Source organism: Magnolia sinica, chromosome 10, assembly GCF_029962835.1.
Source record: "Magnolia sinica isolate HGM2019 chromosome 10, MsV1, whole genome shotgun sequence".
In the NCBI taxonomy this organism is placed as follows: Eukaryota; Viridiplantae; Streptophyta; class Magnoliopsida; order Magnoliales; family Magnoliaceae; genus Magnolia; species Magnolia sinica.
The window spans coordinates 15,102,468-15,126,401 of NC_080582.1; the positions used below are offsets into that span (position 1 = coordinate 15,102,468).

Below are 23,934 nucleotides of genomic sequence, written 5' to 3' on the forward strand. Positions count from 1 at the left end.
TGATCTAAAACTTTTGTGGCCTGTAAGAAATTTTTAATAGTCCGTTACTACTGTTTTTTGTATTATAGTCCATCTAAGATTTGTATTTACTTTGTTTTTTGAATCATGCCCTAAAATAAGTATTCAAAACGGATGGACAGACTGAATATTAGACAAATACATTACAGTGAGCCCCACAGTCAGATTTAGGCTAAATTTGCACCCACAGTGTGAACCTAACCTAACCCACTTGAAACTAATCAAGCCCAAGCACTTCCAAACCCGAGCACTACCAAACCCGACTCACTTAATTGTAAGGGATCAAACTAAGATCCATCGAGCCTAACTCGACCCAACTTAGATTTAAGAAGTGGATACAACGCATGGTGTTGGATGACCAAGTTCGAATTAGGTCTACACACATACATCATCACTATCTTGAGCCAAACACCATTTACATTTATGTTTTGATGCGCCTACGTGGGCTCCATCCGATCAGAAAAATAGGTGCTAAAATACTACCTTATGAAAACAAATTAAATTGGTTCCTACAAAATTAATAATTTTTTTTAAAAAAAGTAAGCATGAAAACTCCTTGCGAAAGGGTATCCAAACAGGTCCTAAAGGAGTGGATTGAGTTTGGTATGCTCAACCCAATCTCAACCCATTTACTTAGTAAATGTTCTAGCAAAATAGGTGCTTAAATGCTACTTCATAAAAATTAATTAATTAATTTACACCCTGATCCATAGCTGAAGTGGAAGACTGAGTGAAGGATACTCGTTTCAACACTGAGTTCTTTGGTACCGATTCCCTAGTGCAGTTGCTAACAGTGGGGTGTACTAACACAAGCTAATAATAATAATAATAATAATAATAAGATAAAAAAAATTAATAAAAAAAATATTAATTTGGTTTTTACAAAATTAACTTACAGGCAGGCAGGTATAAAAACCCCATTCGTAGAAATCCTCTTTTGCATATGGATCTAGGGCTTAGGGTTTAGGGTTTAAGGTTCAACGTAGTTCCGTAGATTGATTTTGGTACGTTCAACTTAGGCTCTTTTTTGCTTTGATGCTGGTTGCGTTGGGTTGGGTTGGGCTGAATTGGGTTTAACATGAGTGCGGTTCATTTACTTAAAAGGCCATATTTTCTAAGCTACTGACCCGATACCCGTTTAGCTGGGCCCAAACCAGAATCAGAAGCGAGCAGACCCGACCCATCGCCGCCGCCTAATTAGCATCTTGGACCACCGGATCTGTATGGTCCAGTCTGCGGTTTGAATAATAGAGTCCATGCTACAGTAATCCAGACCGTTGGTCTGATGGCCCCCACCGTGAATAGACGATGTCACAGATAACTCCCTCTGGAAAATCCAGACGGTTGGTTTGGTGGGACCATGGTTCAATTATCCAGTCGGTTGGTCTGATGGGCCCTACCCTGGATAGACAATGTCACAGATATCTCCTTTACTGGAAGATCCGAACGGTTGGTCTGACAGGACCATGGATCAGTTTTCTAGACCGTTGGTCTGATGGGCCCCACCCTGTATAGAAAATGACACAGAAATCTCCCGCACTGGAAATCCGGACGGTTGGTTCAGTTATCCAGATGGTGGGTCTGATATGTCACAAATATCCACGTCACTGAAAGATCTAGACGGTTGATCTGATGGGCCCCACTGAGGATAGACAATGTTACAAATATCTACCAACTGGAAGATCTTAGCCGTCCTATCTCTTGCTTCTGTTCAGTTGCGGTATCTCTTGCTCTCTATCTAGAAACGGATTGGCTACTCACCCTGCCACTAATCATTGGTCAGTAGTCGGTGGTCTGTGGGCCCCAACATAATGTATTTGTCTAATCCATGCCGTCCATCCATTTTTTCAGATAATTTTATGAAATGAGCCCAAAAATGAGTTAGATCAAATTCTCAAGTGGGCCACACAGTGTTGATTGAACTCTCACCATTAAAAACTTCTTGGGGCTACAAAAGTTTTGGATGAAGCTGATATTTGTTTTTTTTACCTTCATTCAGGTCTTTATGACCTAATCTACGGGTTGGATGTCAAATAAACATTACAGTGGGCCCCAGGAGGTTTTTAACGGTAGACATTCAATCACTACTGTTTTCCCATGGTGTGGTCCACCAGAGATTTTTCCCTGCCTCATTTATGGGAGAGAATATTAAAATGATGTGTAAAAATGGATGGATGGTGTGGATAAAATACATAGATCATGGTGGGGCCCACAGAGCACCGACCACTAGCCACCTGGCTAGTGGCAGCGTAACTAGCCAAACCGCGTCCTCTCTATCTACATATGATTTCTGGTCAGCATATATGGACGGTGAGAGATTCTTGGTGCATAATCTCTTGTGTATCAACTGCAACACGTGTCATGCTATTTAATTTTTTTTAAAACAAAACGGTCTGATTTTTTGAAACTTCCCTCCATAGAACCATGTCATCTGTTTCAAACTACTACTCTTCCCTCTTGAAATTCTACTTGGAATCCAAAAGCCAAATCCAAGCAAAGAAGCTCCATTGCCTCATAATCAAAACCCTCAAATCCCCAGAGACCTTCCTCTTCAACAACCTCATTAATGCGTACTCTAAATTCAACAATTTAAGCTACGCACACCATGTGTTTGATCAAATTCCCCAGCCAAACCTCTTCTCATGGAACACCCTCCTTTCTGCTTATTCGAAATCTGGACGCCTTTCTGAAATGGAAAAAATCTTCAAACGAATGCCCATTCGCGATGGTGTTTCTTGGAATTCCGTCATTTCGGGCTATGCCAATGATGGGTTGTACCATGATTCAGTAGAAGCATATAAACTGATGTTGGAGGATGGAGTAAGTCCAAATCGGATTACGTTCTCTACAGTGCTGATTTTGTCATCGGGTCAGTCTTGGATTCGATTGTGTAGGCAGGTTCATGGTCAGATAATGAAATTTGGGTTTGGTTCATATGTGCTTGTCGGAAGTCTGTTGATTGATATGTACTCAAAGGCCAGGGTTGTTGATGATGCTAAACGGGTTTTCGATGAAATGGATGCAAGAAATTTGGTTGTGTACAATACCATGATCACGGGATTGTTCAGGTGCGGGATGGTTGAGGAATCAAAGCGTTTGTTTGGTGACATGCGGGAAAGGGATTCAATTTCATGGACAATAATGATTACAGGATTTAAGCAAAATGGGTTTGATAAAGAAGCAATTGATGTCTTTAGAGAGATGAGATTGGAGGAAGTTCCAATCGATCAGTTTACATTTGGAAGCGTATTGACTGCTTGTGGTAGTCTTCTGGCATTGGAACAAGGCAAGCAGATTCATGCTTATATAATCAGGACTGATTATAAGGATAACATCTTTGTGGGTAGTGCTCTTGTTGACATGTATGCCAAGTGCAGAAGCATAAGAATGGCGGAAACAGTTTTTAAGGGCATGGCACTGAAGAACATTGTGTCATGGACAGCTATGCTTGTGGGTTACGGTCAAAACGGATTCAGCGAAGAAGCTGTTAGAAGTTTCTGCGAAATGCAGAGAAATGGGATCGAGCCTGATGATTTTACCCTTGGGAGCGTGATCAGCTCTTGTGCTAATCTGGCAAGCTTGGAAGAAGGTGCTCAATTCCACTGCCGTGCCTTAGTTTCCAGCTTGACTTCATTTAGTACAGTGTCTAATGCGATTGTTACATTGTATGGAAAATGTGGGTGCATTGAAGATTCGCATAAGATGTTTGATGAAATGCAGGTTAAAGATCAAGTCTCATGGACTGCATTGGTTTCAGGGTACTCTCAGTTTGGAAAAGCCAAGGAGTCGATAGATCTGTTTGAAGGAATGTTGGCTGAAGGGCTGAAACCAGATGGAGTCACGTTCATTGGCGTTATTTCAGCTTGTAGTAGAGCAGGGCTAGTGGAAAAAGGGCATCAATATTTTAATTCTATGGTAGAAGATCATCAAATCATCCCCACAGATGATCACTATGCTTGCATGATTGATCTTCTCAGCCGAGCAGGAAGAATAAAAGAGGCAGAAGATTTTATTAAGCAAATGCCTTGTCAGCCCGATGCTATTGGGTGGGCCACCTTGTTAAGCTCATGTAGAGTACATGGTAACATGGAAATCGGGAAGTGGGCTGCCGAATCACTACTTGAATTGGATCCACACAACCCTGCGAGTTATATCTTGCTTTCGAGTATCTATGCTGCCAAAGGAAGATGGGACGACGTGTCCCGTTTGAGAAGAGGGATGAGAATTAAAGGCGTGAAGAAAGAGCCTGGTTATAGTTGGATCAAGTACAAGAACAAGGTGCATATATTTTCAGCTGATGACAGATCAAGCATTTATTCCAATCAGATATATGCAGAGCTAGAAAGGCTTAATTGTAAGATGATAGAGGAAGGCTATGTGCCTGATATGAATTCCATTCTCCATGATGTAGACGAGTCACAGAAGATAGAGATGCTTAGCCACCACAGCGAGAAGCTTGCAATTGCATTTGGGTTGCTTTTCATACCTGAGAGATTGCCCATTCGAGTAGTAAAGAATCTACGTGTGTGTGTAGATTGTCACAATGCCACCAAGTTCATTTCTAAGGTTGTTGGGCGAGAGATACTTGTAAGAGACGCCGTCCGATTCCATCTATTTAGAAATGGGACATGTTCTTGTGGAGATTTCTGGTGATGGGTAGCTGTTTGTGTTTAGAACATTGTTTGATCTATCATTTGATACCGGTGTGTATTGCCCAATACGTATCAGTATCGTCATGGGCAATATGGCTGTATCGCTTCAACATGGGCCCAAGCTGGGGCGATACAGGACTTTACTACCTTGTATCAATGGTGAATGATATGATGTGGAAAAACCAATTTAAAGACCATGATATAGGTACATTGAGAGATTTAAAACCAAGGATTCTATTATATTCCGACGGAGCTCTAGAAGTTTCAGATTCTAGCTCAGAGGAGTTTGGGGCCATTTTGCGAGATTTGTGAATGTTAAGGATCTAAAAGGGCAAAGGGATGTGAATGTAGGTGATGGGGACATCACGCGCACATGCGCACTCATGCCGCCACCCCTACGCACGTACGTGCGTAGATGGAGGACCCCACCATCGATCTGCCTCGATGACGACGTCCAGGGAGGGCCTCCTAGATAGATGACAAGTTTTGGTTCAGAAAAGTGGCCCAATAGTCAAGAAAAGCCCACCATGGGATCTCATGATCGTGGCCCACTCGTCGGATTGGTTTTATATTTTAAGTTTTGCTTATTGTTATTATTTAGAACATCGTGAACGCTTTAGATTTTGTTGTTTGGTTTTTATTTTAGTTTATTTCATCGCCAAGTAATAGGTGTCGCACATGGTGCGAGTTTTTGGGTATAGGGTTCTCCCTATAAATAGGCACCTTTTGTAGTTCTTTTGATTCATTGAAGTTAATAAAAAATTCCTGCTTTATTTTTCTGCTCTCTTCGTGAGTTGTGGAAGAATTCAAAAGTGGGTGCGAAGCCCTCCCTTTTCGAAGGGCTAACTACCGTGGTGCGAAGCCACATCGATCCCAATTCACCCCCATCTTCCATCATCTTTTTTTTCCATCTTCCCCCACCATCCGTACTTCGAATTTGTCCTTCTGTTGCATCAGATTTCTTCATTGAAGCAGGTTTCCAGATTTCGGCCCACAGGCGAGCTAAAACTTCGGCGGAGCACCACGCACAAACCGTACATCGGATCGAGCTGAAATTTGGAGGTTTTGGAGTCCATCCCTGGCCGACCAGGGTCAAGGTGGCCTTTTTCTGAATAGTGGGCCCCACACACGTGCGGCCGGGATCACGCGCACGTCCGTCTGGGCCATTGTTGCTGTCCACACGCGGGATCATCTTTTGGTTTAGGTTTTTATCCTCTTTTATCCTCTCATAGCCGTTTTTTTCATGAATTAACCCTAGATTACATGATCCCTAATTGATTTGCCCCTTTCTATCACCTTAGGGTTCCTTGAATTGAAATTAGGAAATCTCTTGGATTAGGGACTGATTTTTTTATGCATGAGTAGTTGATTTTATTTCCTTTTGACATCGTTTGGTTTCTAATTTTTATTGGTCCAGTCCTAGCCTGTGTCGGCTTGGACCCGCATAGATTCCCCTTTAATTGAATGTTTGGATTTTCATGTGGGATGTGGAATTTGCGTGATTGTTTCTGAATTGGTGTGATCTAAGCCTGAAATCTTGCATATCATATTTAAATTCACGTCCTGCATCAAATTTGGTATCAGAGCCTAGGGTTCTTGTAGGGGAATTCACCACATATTTAGGGTTTAGTTTGTTTGAGTCCTTCATGCATTCAGTCCATCATATATAGCTGAATTTTAGTAACAGTGTGTAGTCTCCTTCATATAGAGTCTCGTAGGGTCATTTAATTTTTAGACGCATATAGTTGTCATAGAAGGTCTTTAGGTTGAGCAAGTCAGTGTATGCCCACACGTACGGGTCGCGATTTCGGTTTGCACCCTACACTAAACATGGAACAATTGCAAGAGTCACTAAACAAGATATCTCAGACATTGGAGTCTATGATTAAGCGCTTGAAAATGGACCAATGCTGTGAACAGCTTGATGTACGCATTACCCGACTAAAGACCATCGCTAGGACAAACCCCACCATTGGGGTAGATGTCCAATCTCAAGCAGGTGGCCGGGAGGATACACCAATGAATGAAGTTGGTCAAGGAATCAATTATGGGTGTGCACCCAGACACCCACCCCATGAGAGATATAAAGACCACTATTTTGAGGGGTACAACATGTGTGGCCTTGTGGCTGGAGAGAGTGTATCAACGGCTAGTGTAGAGTTACCCACTGAGGCTATTCCGGTAATGGATGAGTTACGTGATATCTTTTCTGATGATCTACCGGATGAGTCCCCTAGGAAGGATATAGAGCACACCAGAATATGGGACATCGTAATACCTACAACCGAGTTCACGTTGAATAAGTTTGTCGATAGGTCCACAGGTTTAAGTCCTTGTGAAGTCGTTACTGATTATAAACCTAGGAAACTTATTGATCTTGTCCCTATGTCACTGTCCCATAGGCCGTCAGAGTCTGCAGAGTCTTTTGCGCATCACATTCATTCATGGCATCAAGAAATCAAGCAGAAGATCATGGCTAATAATGAACATTGCACGTTTTATACAGACCAGTATAAATGTTTCAAAGGATTCAATATTGGGGACTCTGTGATGGTCTGCATCAGGCCCGAGCGGTATCCTTCGAGGGCCGTTCGTAAGTTACACGCGTGTAGCGCTGGACCCGTTAAAATTATAAAACGAAACGGTCTCAATGTGTATGAGATAGATCTTCCACCTTTCATGGGAATTAGTTTCACATCCGATGTGGAGGATTTAGTTACTTTTCAGAGGACCACTGATACTTTGTCCGGCCTTTCGCCCACCCATCCTGATTCCTCATATTTATCCCTTGAACCATGACCCCTTCCCAACCCATTTTCCCAACCTCTACCTCCCATATCTACTTTTCCTAACCTTTCTTCACAGCCTCTACCTCCCATACCTACCCTTCTCGACCCATTTTTCCAGCCTCTACATCCCATACCTACCCGTCCCAACCCATTTTTCCAGCCTCTACCTCCCATATCTATCCTTCCTAACCCATTTTTTCAGCCTCTACGTCCCATACCTACCCGTCCCAACCCATGTTCCCAGCCTCTACTTCCCATACTTACCCATCCCGACCCATCTTCCCAGCCTCTACCTCCCATACCTATCATTCCCGACTCATTTTCCCAGCCTCTATCTCCCATACCTAACCTTCACATACCCAAAAAGGAAATAGAGGATATCCAGGACCATCAGATAGTTTCAACGTCGGACGGCGGGTTTCAGAAGTACGTGGTTAAATGGAAGTTAAGCCCAGCTTCAGGCAGCACGTGGCTCACTGAGGAGGAGCTTCAGAGACTTGATCCTGACATCCTGAAGCGGTTCAGGAGTTTTATTTCTCCAGTGGCGAAATCTTTGCAGCCGGGGAGAATTGATGGGGACATCACGCGCACATGCGCACTCATGCCGCCACCCCTACGCACGTACGTGCGTAGATGGAGGACCCCACCATCGATCTGCCTCGATGACGACGTCCAGGGAGGGCCTCCTAGATAGATGACAAGTTTTGGTTCAGAAAAGTGGCCCGATAGTCAAGAAAAGCCCACCATGGGATCTCATGATCGTAGCCCACTCGTCGGATTGGTTTTATATTTTAAGTTTTGCTTATTGTTATTATTTAGAACATCGTGAACGCTTTAGATTTTCTTGTTTGGTTTTTATTTTAGTTTACTTCATCGCCAAGTAATAGGTGTCGCACATGGTGCGAGTTTTTGGGTATAGGGTTCTCCCTATAAATAGGCACCTTTTGTAGTTCTTTTGATTCATTGAAGTTAATAAAAAATTCCTGCTTTATTTTTCTGCTCTCTTCGTGAGTTGTGGAAGAATTCAAAAGTGGGTGCGAAGCCCTCCCTTTTCGAAGGGCTAACTACCGTGGTGCGAAGCCACATCGATCCCAATTCACCCCCATCTTCCATCATCTTTTTTTCATCTTCCCCCACCATCCGTACTTCGAATTTGTCCTTTTGTTGCATCAGATTTCTTCATTGAAGCAGGTTTCCAGATTTCGGCCCGCAGGCGAGCTAAAACTTCGGCGGAGCACCACGCACAAACCGTACATCGGATCGAGCTGAAATTTGGAGGTTTTGGAGTCCATCCCTGGCCGACCAGGGTCAAGGTGGCCTTTTTCTGAATAGTGGGCCCCACACACGTGCGGCCGGGATCACGCGCACGTCCGTCTGGGCCATTGTTGCTGTCCACACGCGGGATCATCTTTTGGCTTAGGTTTTTATCCTCTTTTATCCTCTCATAGCCGTTTTTTTCATCAATTAACCCTAGATTACATGATCCCTAATTGATTTGCCCCTTTCTATCACCTTAGGGTTCCTTGAATTGAAATTAGGAAATCTCTTGGATTAGGGACTGATTTTTTTATGCATGAGTAGTTGATTTTATTTCCTTTTGACATCGTTTGGTTTCTAATTTTTATTGGTCCAGTCCTAGCCTGTGTCGGCTTGGACCCGCATAGATTCCCCTTTAATTGAATGTTTGGATTTTCATGTGGGATGTGGAATTTGCGTGATTGTTTCTGAATTGGTGTGATCTAAGCCTGAAATCTTGCATATCATATTTAAATTCACGTCCTGCTTCAGTAGGTAGTAGGAAAACACTTGATGACCGATGGTCTAAAGGTTGACCCTTGATAGAGTGGAATGGCGGAATGGGATTCATGTAGCTGACCACAATTAATTGGGATGAGGCTTAGATGATGACGACGACGATGATGATGAATCAAGATTTCTAAATCTTGCTTTTTGGTTTGGAATCTGGTAGAAGCTTATTTGTGGCCATTTCAAGGTGAGGTATTACTGGGCAATGATGCATCAGGACATGAATAACATCTTGCTGTCTCAATCAGTACGGCGGGACTGATATTTTTGTGATCCAGACCAGTGATCTGAAAGGACTTCGTCAGTTCGATCAATGATTTATCATTCATGGATGTTAATAAGATCCTTCCATTTAGAAGTACCTTATGATGGCATAGCCTTAGCGTTAATGGCGAGATTCAAATGAGGAAAGACTTACGGTGGATACCTAGGCACCCAGAGTGGCTATGTATGGGATATACACCAGAGTCTCTCCTGGATTAGATAATTGCAACTAGGGGTGTACACGAGTCAATCCGAGTCGAACTGGGCTCAACCCGGCCCGGCACGGTCACCGGGCCAACATGTTCAGCCTGAACTCGGCCCGGTCAGCAATCGGGCGAGTTTGGGCCAATTTTAGACCTGCTCCATCTACAAAGGGATGGACAGCGTTCTCACTTCTCTGTCTCAAATTATTAGGATAAGTATATATATATATATATATATATATATATATAAACGGCCGAGTCGGGCCAGGTCAAGTCGGGTTTCGGAACGAGTCAGGCCGAATTGGGACATGTTTGAACTCAGCCCGAATTCAGTTTCGGGCTGAAGAAAATGGCCCGTCCCGGCCCGAACTTTGTTCCGGGTTAGGCCGAGTCGTGCGAGTTAACCGGGCTAGCCCGGTTTGTGTACAGCCCTAATTGCAACACTTCGATCAACGGTCTGACAATTTGAAGTTAGCAAAAATAAATAAACAATGGTATAGAAAAAGATGTGATGCCTAAAACTGTGTTGAGACCCATTTTTTTGCCAAAAAGGAAAAGAGGAAATGTAGTGGTGTTTGGATGACACCTCTTGTGGAAGTGGTGTCCAGCCGAAATAAAATGCACGTTGTTTCTCATGGACACAGAATTGTGCGAGAAGGCCACTTTTCTTTTCCTTTTTTTTTTTGTTCCAGAAAACCTTTTTTTTTTAAATTTTTTTATGGATCTCGTGTCCTACTCTTTCTGTCGCTCTCCTCATAATCTCCCCACAATACCTCTCTCTCTCACTCTCTCACTAATATGACTTGATTTTCTTCATTGTTGTTATTTGTTAGATTTGATTAATGGAATGAAATTTCTCTTTCCTCTATTGATTCTGAATCATTTATTCCTTTTCAAATTGCTGTAATTTTGTAAATTCAGTCCTTTGCTGTAATTGTGTTTAGTTCCTTTACTGTTTATGCGAAGGCCACCCATCAAAGGGTTAGAATCATCCTACGTAGTCCTGAATCAGGTCTTGAGCTTGACTAATTCAGAAATTTATCCATGAAGAGAGTATGCTTTTACATTGAGTTTGTAATTTTATCTTTGAAATGCTGTAATTTTCCGCCCTCAAATTGCTATGGTAATTGAAGACCATGACACACCCAAATTACAAAAATGGATTTTGTACGTGTAGTTACAACAGGATGTCCAAATTCATACCAAATTACAGCAGGATGTCCAAAGCTGATGAGTGTAGTATTGATTGAGCCCATGTTTATGAACTTGGATATCGTTGAACATGCATTTGGATGCAAATGTTGGTTAAGGGTTGTGAATTCTGGAAGAGTATGATGTCTCTGCCAAGGGTTGAATCCCGCTCTGGATAGCATCAGACTTGATGTTTTAGTTTATATGCATCAGTTTTTAGGAGTATGTTTTAGTTTCTAGGACCTCTCAATCCTGCAGTTGCGTCAGTTTTTTCTTTTCTTTTCTTTCTATACTGTCTATTTGGAAGCCACCAAGCAAAGTGTTAGAATCATTCTAAAGTGTTGAATGTCTTCAGCTGTAACTTGCGGAGAGAGCATGGCTTTATGTTGAATTTGCAAATGCCTTCACATACACATCCTTTTGTACATCTTTATAATAGCAGCTGCATTAACTTCAGCACTTGTGTTTAGTTTGGAAAGGAAACAAGCCAACTACACCGTTCACATACACCAAGGAGCCCAACTTTGTATGGGAAGGGAATTTTGAGCTAAAAGGATATATATATATATATATATATATATATATATATATATATATATATATATATATATATATATATATATATATATATATATATATATTTTGTATTTTGCACAATTTCTCAATGTTTAAATCCAAGGATGCCGAATGGGGTTGTTGCTAAAGGAATTTAGGCTGTTGGTTCTGTTTTTTTTGTTTATCGTCTGTTTTGTTTTCTGCTTCAGTTTTGAGTCCCTAGCTCCTTTCAATAAAATTATCAATTCTCAGAAGAAAAGAAAAAAAAGAAAAAAAAGATGGAGAATATTAATGTACTTTTCTTCTTAACTTATCCAATTGCAAAATAGAAAAGTGGATGGGCCATGGCCAAATATCTTTGAGATTGGAAGACTCTAGCTCCATTGTTAGGACCCTAACAAAATCTGACGGGCCTTATCGTATTATATGAGGAGGCTGAGTCAATGTTGAAAAACCCCAATCTAATGATGGCATGCAGGAGTGCGTGGTTTTTCAAAATGGAATTCCATAAACTAATTTATGGACTGTCATCCAAACGGAACATAAAGACTATATCTAGGATCTTTCAATCTGGAAGATGTTTGGAACACTTGTCCATTTTCGGGCCTATCATATTAAAATCATAGAGCCAGAAACTACATTTGTGTAGAAAAGGTGCATTAGGACACTTCATATTTTGATCCAATGGGACCCTTCCAACATAAGTCTTATTGTTTGGACCAAAACTTAAATTCATTTGAACTTCCAAGTGACAGATTATGAATTTCGTATGAAGTGCATTCTTCAGGGGCATACAATAGTGCAGTCCACATATAAGTGTTTTAGTTAATGGTTAAGGGATGGAGTGGGGAAAACCATTTTTTGCCTACTCCTAAAGCTCTTAGATATAGAAAACTTTTCTTTTTTTTTTTTGAGCTATTTACAAATGGGGTTGAAAAAAGGTAGGTCATTTTCAGGGAGAAAAAAAAAGTAATAAAGTTTCCATTCCTCAAACTCTTAAAAACAAAATTTTTCTTTATTTCTTTTTCTTTCTTTTTCACTGGATCTTAACAAAAGATACGAAAAGAAATCCTTTAAATTATATATATATATAAAAGCGAGGGAGAAACGCTCGGCTGCACACCGGTTTGCACATCATTACGGGCATACCTTGTTGTCAACCGTCGGATCAGACGAACAGTCTGGATGAATGCGCTGTTACATATGAGTTTGAGAGAGAGTTTCTATCTCCCGCATCAGTGAGAGACTCTCTCACTCGCATGCCTCCTCTCCCAATTCTCTCACAAGCAGACCTACACCTACTCGTCATCTTCTAAAATTAGAAGTACAATGCTTACGTTAGAAATTATCGGATATCTCTAATCGACAAGTGTTGGCGCTTTAAGTTTTGGCACGGGAAGCTAGGTGGGGGCCCTCGTGATGTTTATAAGAAATCTAACCCGTTCATCTATTTTTCCAGCTTATTTTAGGAGATGACACAAAATATGATCTGGATCCAAAACTCAGGTGGGCCATAGAAGAGGAAATAGTGAGGATTAAATAACCACCATTGAAACATTCATATGGTTATGAAAATCTTCTATTAAGCTAAGTTTTTGTATTTTCAATTCATCTGAATAGGAATGACCTTATAAACGGTTTGGATGGCATATAGACATCAAGGTGGACCACATGAAGGTTTCAACGAAAGACATTTTTTCACCACTTTTTATTGTCATTCGGCTTACTTGAGTTTTGGATCTCCTTATATTTTGTTTCATGTCGTAAATTAAGCTGGTAGAATGGATGAATGGGATGGATTTCTTACAAAAATCATGGTGGCCCACCAGCTTTCCAATGCTGGAAGTCTTGGAAGCAATCCGCCTATACTCTCTCTCTCTCTCTCTCTCTCTCTCTCTAGTGGATTAGGTGTAACTTATGCCTCACCCAAGATAATGCAGCCCTTAACATAGGCCCATCATGATATATTTATTATATGTGATACATGTGGAGTAAAAAAGGGATACAGAAGAAAAATGGGGAGAGATTTAGAAGGGAAATGGAAAATGAGAGAGAGGCAAGGGTAAAGGTGGCAGGTATATGTAGATGTGGGTTACACACAGAGGGGGTGGGAAAGATAATGAGTGGCCCATCCTTATTGTCTCACTGTAGCACACTCAAGTACATAATAATTAAATGCTTCACGCATCCTACATATAGAGAAGAAAAGCACATATTAAAAAAGTTAAAGTGGGTTTGATGTAAGCTGTTCACAGCTCCTTGCGATAAAATTAAAACCATCCCTTGCCAAGTAACTATATTTTTATGATGGTTTTACCTACTAATAATCAATATTTTTAAGACTAACTACAAATGCAAAAGTCTACAAGATTATTGATTGTATAGATATGATAAAATGATGGCATAGAGATAATGAGTGACCTATCCTCACTGAATCTCTTGTTTTGGCACACTTAAATTTTCGTTCCATTTAATTTTTAGGACAATATCTTAACATAAGTTGCTAACAGAAGTACAAAATAGATGTTACATGGTCATCAGTATGGCTCTACAAAACCTTAGTTGCACGCTCTTCCTAATTAAACACTTCTTATTACCTACACATAGAGGATAAGTCGGAGTAGGTAACATACATTGAAGAAGTTAAAGAAAGAGACTTCATTGGAAGATTTTTATAACTCCTTGTGTGATAAAATCATAATCATACTTCGTCAAGTATCTATATTTTTAACAATAGTTTTACCTACTAATAATCAACATTTTTAGAATTAACTAAAAATGCAAAAGTGTATGAGATTATCGATATTATAAATATAATTAAATGATAGTATTGATTATTGAATGTTCTTGTTTTAGTTTTAATTTTAATTTTAATTTTAATTTTTTTCTTATATAGAATTTCTTATAGGTAAGACTGTATGTCCATTCTCTTATTATGTGTTGGGCATGTTGTTGACATCATTGTGGATTCAATTTCTATTGAATAGTTGTCATCTTTATCATAGAAGAGCAACATTGAATCTTATTTAGGTTTTCATAATAATTCATGCATAGTCTGAAGAAGTTATCTATAGTGTTATTTATAAAATTCAACATTTTTATTTTTACCATGCTAAACATGTAATGACATTTAGCTATTTCTTGACAGGAGATGACACTTCAAAGTTTATACATGTAAAGTGTCATATTGTTTCCATTGAAAATAGTCATATGTTAGACATTTTAAATGAAGCGTTTAGACATTCTCAAATTGTCATTTAATTTTTATGTAATTTATAATTTTTTTAATGAACTTTTAAGATAGAATATCATATTTAGATGGACCACCTTTATTTTATGAAATTAGATGAAACTGTTCACAGTTTAGGTAAACGTTTGATTTGACTACTTTTTATCTAAAATTGTCAAGAGTCATATCCATATAATAAAATGAATAAAGTAGCCAGATTTTTTTTTTTAAATGTTGAATTACTTTATAGATATTAAAATTTATGAATTCTCCATCCAGACATTATACACACTTGGTGCCACGATGCATCGATCAAACTATTTAGATTATCGATATTATGATACTATAACTATACAGATTATAGATATTTAATTCAAGCCATCAGAAAATCAAATTTATGATGTAGACCATACAACTAATAATGTTATAACCTAAACCATTTAGATTATGGATATAATAATCGATTCAATTCAATCAATTGATATTATCATGATTCATGTAGACTTTTTAGACATAAATTATAATATAAACCATCGGTATTAAGATTAAGATCATCCACATATTATGACCCAGGACATCCAGAACGTTGCTACTATGATATGAAATTGTCTAGAGCATAATATTATTATATAAATCATTAAGACTATCAATACTATTATCCGAAACATACTGTGATTTAAACCATCAGTACAATCAATATTATGATCAAAATCACCTAAACCATTATTATTATTATTTAAACCATTGTCGATATTATGCTCTAAACTAGCCAATAGTTGATATTATATGATCTAGGTTATACAAACCATCGATATTATAATCTAGATCATCGAGACAATAGATGTTATGATCTAAAGAATCTTGGTCATTTATACTATGATATAGACCTTCGATAATTGGATCTTACCGATTTAAGTAATCAATATTATTTATCCAAACTATCTAATCTACCATTTACATGATTCGAACCATTCATACCATAAGTATTATGATTCAGACCATATAAACCATTTATATTATGATCCAAACCATAAATACTTTTAATATTGTGATCCAAACCATATGGATAATCAATATATGATTTAGACCATTGACATGATGATCTAGAGCATCCATATCATTGATATGATAATCAAGACCATCTAATTCATTGATATTGTGATCCGAACTATCCAAAACATCTTTATAATTATTCAACATTTAGCATTGATATTACAATCGACACCATCCAAACCATAGATAAAATGATCGAGATGTTTTAGACTATCGATATTATGATCTAGACCATTCATACAGTCCACATTATAATCTAGACCCTAAAGAATGTTGATCTAGACCATTAAAATAATCAAAATTATGATCTACACCATGTAGACTGTTGATGTAGACCATCCAAACATCCAACATTATTATCCAAACTATGTAGATTGTTGATCTTGACCATCAAACATCCAACTGTATGATCCAAACCATGTAGACTATTGATCTTGACAATACAAACATCCAACATTATAATCTAAACCATGTATATTGTTGATTTAGATCATCCAAAAGTTACTTTTTTTTAAAAATGTAATATTCTTTTTTCAGAAGTTTGTGATATGGTTAAATATATTTTTTTTACTAAAAATGAATGTATTTTCTACTATATTTTTAAATTGGATTCTAATGAGGATAACATAAATTGATAAAAGTATCGAATATATGGAGGTAAAGAAATTGATTTCGAGTAGTCCAACAGATAATATTCCAAGCTTATATGATTTTTTTAGGAGCTTCTTCACATCATGTCAAGAGATGGTGGGTCTAGATTTCTTAAAGGTGGTATGTAATATGTTTAAATGGGATAAATTTTCAAAGAAATCTCAGAAGCTTTAGCCTATTACTTCATAAAATTGCTCAAGAGTTTTTTCCTAAGATTTTATCAAAATAGTAAAATAATATCTTTCTTGCACTCATTTTTAAGGAATAAGAAGTGTTTATTTCTCAGAGAGATATTCCTGAAAAAAGTTGTTGGCTCATAAAATGGCACATGAGATTAATCGTCAAATGATTGAAAAAAAAAATGTTATCATTAAAATAGACATGGAACAAACTTATGATTTGCAGAATTATGTAGAAGCAAAAAAGAAATAGAAAAAAAGAAAGAAATGGAAAATAGAAAACAAAGAGAGTAAACTTATTATGTAAGTAAATAAATAAATATATTAAAAATACTTCCCACCAAATTATAATATCACATGTATCTTTTATGTGTACTTAATAAACTAACATATGGACATATAGAATACTAGGTGTGTTGGACCATTGTATGACCATTATTTCATTCATCCAGGTGAGTTGTATAGTTGCACAAGCCGTATCCGTAACCATTAACATTCATCATCAAGTTGAAGCATAGATGTCGTCGATGCCTAGTTCGGAATAAATACATGCAGATAAATTATGGCCAAGAGCTTTGATGAATACACCAGTAAGTTGATTCTGAGGATGAACAAGTGACATAGAAATTTTACAATTAGCAACTTTCTCACAGATGAAATAATAGTCAACCATAATATGTTCAGTTCTCTCATAATAAACTAGATTATTTGTAATATGGGATGTCATTTGATTATCACAAAACAATTGCATTATTGTTTTGCTGCAAAACTCATTTCTAATAATGGTCTCTTGATCTGCACAAGCAAACAAATGGTATGAACCATTGTCCTATATATTGCTTTGGTGTTTAGTCAAGCTACAACGCCATTGTTTTTTACTATTTCATGTGACCAATTCCTCATATAAATATGTAGCACACAATAATAAATCACCTATTAGTACGAAAGTATGCTCAATTCGTATAAAAATATCATGCAACTTGAATATAATTATTTTTTTTTATATAAAATTTTATAACTTAGTGCTCCTTTAAGGTATCACATAATATGAACAACTACATCCATGTGATACATCTTACGAGAACTCATAAAATAACTTATTATACGCATAGTATAAAATATATACATGTGTGTTGTTTTTATACTTTAAAAATTGAAAAGCAATGAAAAATTATATGAGAGATATAATTAAAAATTTTGCAGTGAATTATTTTTAAGGATGAAGTTCATTTTTAATTAAATAATTGGCTTCTCAGTAGCTATCGATATATGAAGTTTCTCTATTTTTCTCTTTTAATGATTATCATCTGAAAATGGGGTGTAAAAATTTGAAAAGTGGATTACAATCCGTCAATCATATTCTTTAGAAATATAAAAGATTCTCCTCTTTATTAGAATGAATTTTTTCAAGAAATCAAACACCATAAACAAAACCTCTTTTAATAGAAATTTTTTTATTTGAAAACATAACAATTTCATGACCTCTCCTAAAATTTTAGGGAGCTAAATGACTCTTAAGAGGAAAAAATTTTCTTGGTATGTTGGTTATATGAATACTAGAGGTATGTATGTATAATACATGTGGAGTGAGAAAGGGATGGAGAAAAAAATGGATAGAGATTTGGAGGAGAGAGAGAGAGAGAGAGAGAGAGAGAGAGAGAGAGAGAGGCAAGGGAAAGGCGAGTATATGTACGTGTGTGTCACACACATAAAAGGCTAGAGAGATAATGAATGACCCATCCTCACTGTCTCCTTTAATATGGTACACTCGAGTTTTCAATTCACTTTATTTTTGGGACGTAGTCCTAGCATGAGCTACTAACATATGTACAGAGTGGATGTTAAACAGTTATTAGGATGACTCTATAAAACTTTTAATCAAACACTCGTCTTAATGAAATGCTTTAAGCAACCTATACATAGAGAAGAGAAGTCGGCGTGGGTATATATTAAGGAAGTTAAAGCAGTTTAATGTACGTTATTCATGACTTTTTATACGATAAAATTAAAACAACTACTTGCTAAGTCACTATATTTCAATAATAATTTTACGTATTAATAACTAATGTTCCCAAAACTAACGGCAAATGCAAAAGTGTATATAACTAATGATTGTATAGATATGATCAAATGATGCTTTAAAGATAATAAATGACTCATCCTCACTGTATCCTTTACTGTGATATACTCAAGTTTTTAATTCGCTTAATTTTTGAGGCGATGTCCTAGCATAAGCTGTTAATATATGTACATATATGGTTGATGTCACACAATCATCAGAATGATTCCACAAAATCTTAATCACATGCTCTTCTTAATTAAATGCTCCTTTCAACCTACACATAGAGAAGATGATAAGTCGATGTGCATGACACACATTAAAGAAGTTAAAGAAAACGAGTTTACATACTATTTACAACTTGTACAATAAAATTAGAACCACCTTCTACCTAACTATATTTTCAATAATAGTTTTACTCGCTAATAACTAGTGTTCCTAATATTAATTACAAAGGTAAAAATGTAGAAGGCCACTGTTTGTGTGTGTGTGTATATATATATATATGAATTAAATGATGGTATTGGCTATTGTATATATATTCTTGTTTTGGTTTTTATTTTAATTTTTCCTTATATAGAATTTTTCCTAGATAAGGTTGCATGTCAATTCTTCCATTATGCATCGAGCATGCTATTGACATCATTGTCGATTCAACTTCCATCAAATATGTGTCATATTTATCATTGAAGAATAATATTCAATCTTATTCAAGTTCCTATAATGATTTATGCACAATGTGAACAATGTGAATAAGTTATATTTAGTGTTACTTATAAAGTTACCAACCTTTTATTTTTGTACTATATCAGATATGTAGTTGGTTACTCATTGATTAGAGATGTCACTTCAAAATATTTAATCTTAGTCATTCAAATATCAATTTTATGATGCAGACTATAGAAATTATTGATATTATGATCTATACCATTTAGACCGTGAATATTATAATCGATTCCATCCAACCTATCGATATTATCATCTAGACTTTTTAAATTGTTGATATTATAATGTAAACCCTTGGTATTAAAATTAAGTTGTCCATTAATAATGACCCCCAACATCTAGAATGTTACTAATATGATCTAAAATTGTCCCTACCATAATATTATTATATACATCATCAAGATTATCAATATTATTATTCAAATCATTCAAACAATGAATACTATTATCTAGACCATTAATACTGTCAATATTATGGTCCAAACCACCTAGACTATCAATATTATTATTCAAATAATCTAGATTGTCGATATTATGCTTTAAAGTAGACAACAATTGATATTATATGATCTAAATCATCTAAACCTAGAGACAATAGATGTTATGATATAAAAAATCTAAGTCATAGATACTATGATATAAACTATCGATACTTGATCTCAATAATAAGTAATCAATATTATTTATCCAAACTATCTAATCTATCATTTTCATGATTCGAGTCATCCACACCATCAATATTATGATTCAAACCATATATACCATCCATATTATGATCCATACCATAAAAACTATTGATATTATGATCCAAACTATATGGATAATTGATATATTATCTAGACCATCTAGACCATTGATATGTTGATCCGGAACATTAATACTATTGATATGATAACATTGATATTGTAAGTCCAACTATTCAAAACATTTTTATAATTATTTAGACATTCTTTAGCATTGATGTTACAATCGAGACCATCCAAACCATAAAGATAATATGATTTAGACATTTTGGACTATCAATAGTATGATCAAGACCATCATACAGTCCACATTATGACTCAGACCATGTAGAGTTTGATCTAGACCATCCAACAACCAAAATTATGATTCAAACCATGTAGACTGTTGATTTAGACAATTCAAACATCCAATATTATGATCCAAACCATGTAGAACGTTGATCTTGACCATTAAACATCCAATAGTATGATCCATACCATGTAAACTGTTGATCTTGACAATTCAAACATCTAACATTATGATCCAAACCATGTAGACCGTTGATCTAAACCATCTAAACATCCAACATTATGATCTAGACCATGTAAAATGTTGATCGAGACCATCCAAACATCAACATTATGATACCAAATGATGTAAACTATTGATCTAGATCATCTAAACTTTCAATTTTTATTCACCAACACTTCACTTCTCTCCCTTTGGACGAACGAAAAATAATTTTTCTTTAATTTTATTTTAAAAAAAAAAAAAACTTTATAGATACTAGCATGTTAGATAAGCTACATTAAACCATCCCAACTTTGTAGAAGATATAGAGAGTGCGGTCCAGTTGTTGAACTACTTGGATCTTGTATGAAACTCCTTGCACATGCCTACTTTCACATATCACATGCAATGATAGGGTGACAAGAAAATTAACAACCTAAAATCATGAAATTAAAAAAACAAAAAAGATCAATAAGTTAAAATCAAGCAACCAAACCAATAAATGATGACACACTAAACTAACGCTTCCGATTGGATTGGACTTCGCGAGCAATGAATTGTGTGGCTGGATCGAGTTGTTTACACATAGTGAGATATGCAAGATACAACACCCGATCCTTCGCGCCCGTTCGATGGTTATTTGTGTGCTTGCAGAAGTACTTCAACTGATTCAAAGTGCAACATCCCATCATCTTCCCCAAAAACAAAAACAGCCAATTGATCGACCGTTTCTTCGGTGAGATCACCGGCTTTATGCAATTGGTCTGATGGCACATCTGGCAATCAGGTAGCTTTGGGTTCATCCACTCCTTCGGGGCCCGGTCGAACATCGCGTCGATGTTAGCAGTAATATAAGATCTGATCTCCTTGAACTTGCTCTCCAAGTCATGCTCTATCTGGTACTTAGCCTCACACCTCCTGCATTTCATGTCACCCTTGATAGCAGTAATACCGGCCGAGATGAGGTAGCTGAGGGTGTGTACCATGGCGCGGCGGTCAGTCGCCCATTCGAAAGGCGCCGGCACACGATCATGCTTCTTTACACGTGGAGTTCTCATTGGATTACGTTGTGGGCGTGTCGATGGTGGTCGACCCTTTCGATCATGTTGGCCGACCCCGATGGGTGGTGTGGATCGTCCATCAGCTGCTACAGGGGCTGGCAGTTGGTAGGGCCCAGAAGAGGAAAGGGAGAGATCGAGCTGAAGATTGGCTTCATCATAGTGCTTTTCAAGAGGTTTTGGGTTTTGAGTCTGTTTTCCCTTTCTTTTTCTTTCGGACCTAGTTTCAACAGCTTCCATGTCTTGCACTGAATTCTGACTTCTCGTCTTGCATGGCATACATATTTACGTAGAGATTTTGTACGTACACATGCATGAATGGTCGTGCACATCTATATGCTAGTGTATATGATACATAGCATATATTTGCAAGATCCAAGCCGTCCATCAGGTAGCCCACAACATATAAAAACTATACCATATCAGATTAGCCAACTCATCAAGTTAGCCATAGTTGAAACAAATGGTTGTATAGATTCAGCTTTTTCCAACCATTTATTTGTTTTATAAACTGTGATACACGTTGTAGGTAAACCTGCCCTATTTTTTTTTCCTGGAAAATCTACACTATGTCCCACTTCATGAACTGGTTGGAAATTACACACGGTTAACATTGGCACACACGTGCAATGGCTTATACACGGAGTTATTACGTATGTGTGATTATTTTTGGTCTTTGTTATTTCAATTTTGCTTAATTATAGAACCATAAAACCGAAAAATCATAGGGTTATCTTTTTATTTTACACGTGGAAGATGATATATGATTTTGGTTGTGATTTATGATTTAGACAGTCCATCTAACTATTCTTATTGGTAGAGTACACAAGTAATTAACGATTCAATGTTAAGTTCAAAAAAAGAACAAAAATGGGATATATTTTTATCTAGTAGATTCCATTTTTAAGAGAAGAGTAATCGTTGATAGGTCCCACTAGCTGAACGGACACGATTGATAGATAACCATGTCATATGCTCTGTATAGAGATGACTCTCTACCGTGTTACGCTTCTTCCCGCCTCCACCGTATCATTTGGGAAGCTCAAATTCGGATGGAGCGGTCGTGAAGGAAGCAGATTGCCTACTGATACTGGACGGTGATTGTGGACCCCACCATACTGTATTTATTTAATCCATACCGTTCATCCATTTTTTAATAACAATTTAGGAAAATATATCAAAAATAAGGAAGATGCGAGTCTCATCTTGATCACACCACATGAAACAGTGTGATTGAACGCCCACCATTTAAAACTTCTTGGGGCCACAAAAGTTTTGGATGAAGCTGATATTTGTTTTTTTTTTTAACTTCATCCATTTATGTGTGAACAATCAACAGTTTTTATGGAAAATAAACATTATAGTGGGCCTTAGGTAGTTTTTAATGATGGCCATTCAATCACCACTGTTTTCCTTTGGTGTAGCCCACTTAATATTTGGATATGTCTCATTTTTGGTCTGGTACCCTAAAATGATCTTGGAAAATAGATGGACAGCATGGATAAAACGAATATATCATGGTGGCCCAACATAGCACTGTCCAGTATCCACCTTGCTACTGCGTAGGTAATCCAAGTCCGGTAGTGAAGGGATGGTCCGGTAAATCCGAGATTTATGTAAAAACTCTTAAAAGAAGTTTAAAAAATTTAAAAACTAAAAATCTCTTCACCTCGATCTATGACAACTTCCTCCTTCATTCACGATTCCTCTACTTCATGGAGTTTGACTCTCCCACAACAAGTTTTTGAATGGACGGTCATGATAACATGCCAAGAGGCTTTCCCCGTGAAGTTAGGTGAGGCCCACCACAATGTTTGTTAGAAATACACCCTGTCCAGCCGTTTTGGCAGCTCATTTTAAGGACATGTGACAAAAAATTTTAAAAATTAAAATAAATAAATAAAACTTCCCGTTGAAAACTTTTTGGGGTCCACCTTAATGTTCATATTTCATGCAAATCGTTTATGAAGTCATTTTCATTTGGGATGAAATGAAAGCATGAAAAACTTAACCTTATATGAATGTTTCAATGGTGGCAGTTCAATCCCTACTGTTTCCTCTCGTGTGGCCCACTTGAATATTTTATCCACCTTATTTTTTGTTTCATGTAATAAAATGAGATTGAAAAATGGATGAACGGGGTGGATTTATTAAAAATATCACAGAGGGCCCCACTTATCTTACTTATCTTCCCATGGCAGGAACTTCACGGGAAAGGCTTTCATAGGTCCGTGTACTTTTCGAATTGAACGGTGACGGACGGAAGCG

At 37.2% G+C, this 23,934-nt stretch overlaps 2 protein-coding genes across 2 annotated transcripts; one reads left to right on the plus strand and one right to left on the minus strand.

Moving 5' to 3' along the window:
- The first annotated feature begins 2,336 nt into the window (after positions 1 to 2,336).
- Positions 2,337 to 9,753, plus strand: LOC131258052 (putative pentatricopeptide repeat-containing protein At1g68930). The gene is made up of 2 exons (XM_058259105.1): positions 2,337 to 5,021; positions 9,251 to 9,753. The coding sequence occupies exon 1, from the start codon at positions 2,443 to 2,445 to the stop codon at positions 4,669 to 4,671; it is 2,229 nt and encodes a 742-aa protein (XP_058115088.1). The 5' UTR covers positions 2,337 to 2,442; the 3' UTR covers positions 4,672 to 5,021; positions 9,251 to 9,753.
- Positions 9,754 to 21,126: 11,373 nt separating this feature from the next.
- Positions 21,127 to 21,906, minus strand: LOC131217371 (uncharacterized). The gene has a single exon (XM_058212286.1). It carries the CDS (start codon positions 21,904 to 21,906, stop codon positions 21,127 to 21,129), a length of 780 nt encoding a protein of 259 aa, XP_058068269.1.
- Positions 21,907 to 23,934: the final 2,028 nt, after the last annotated feature.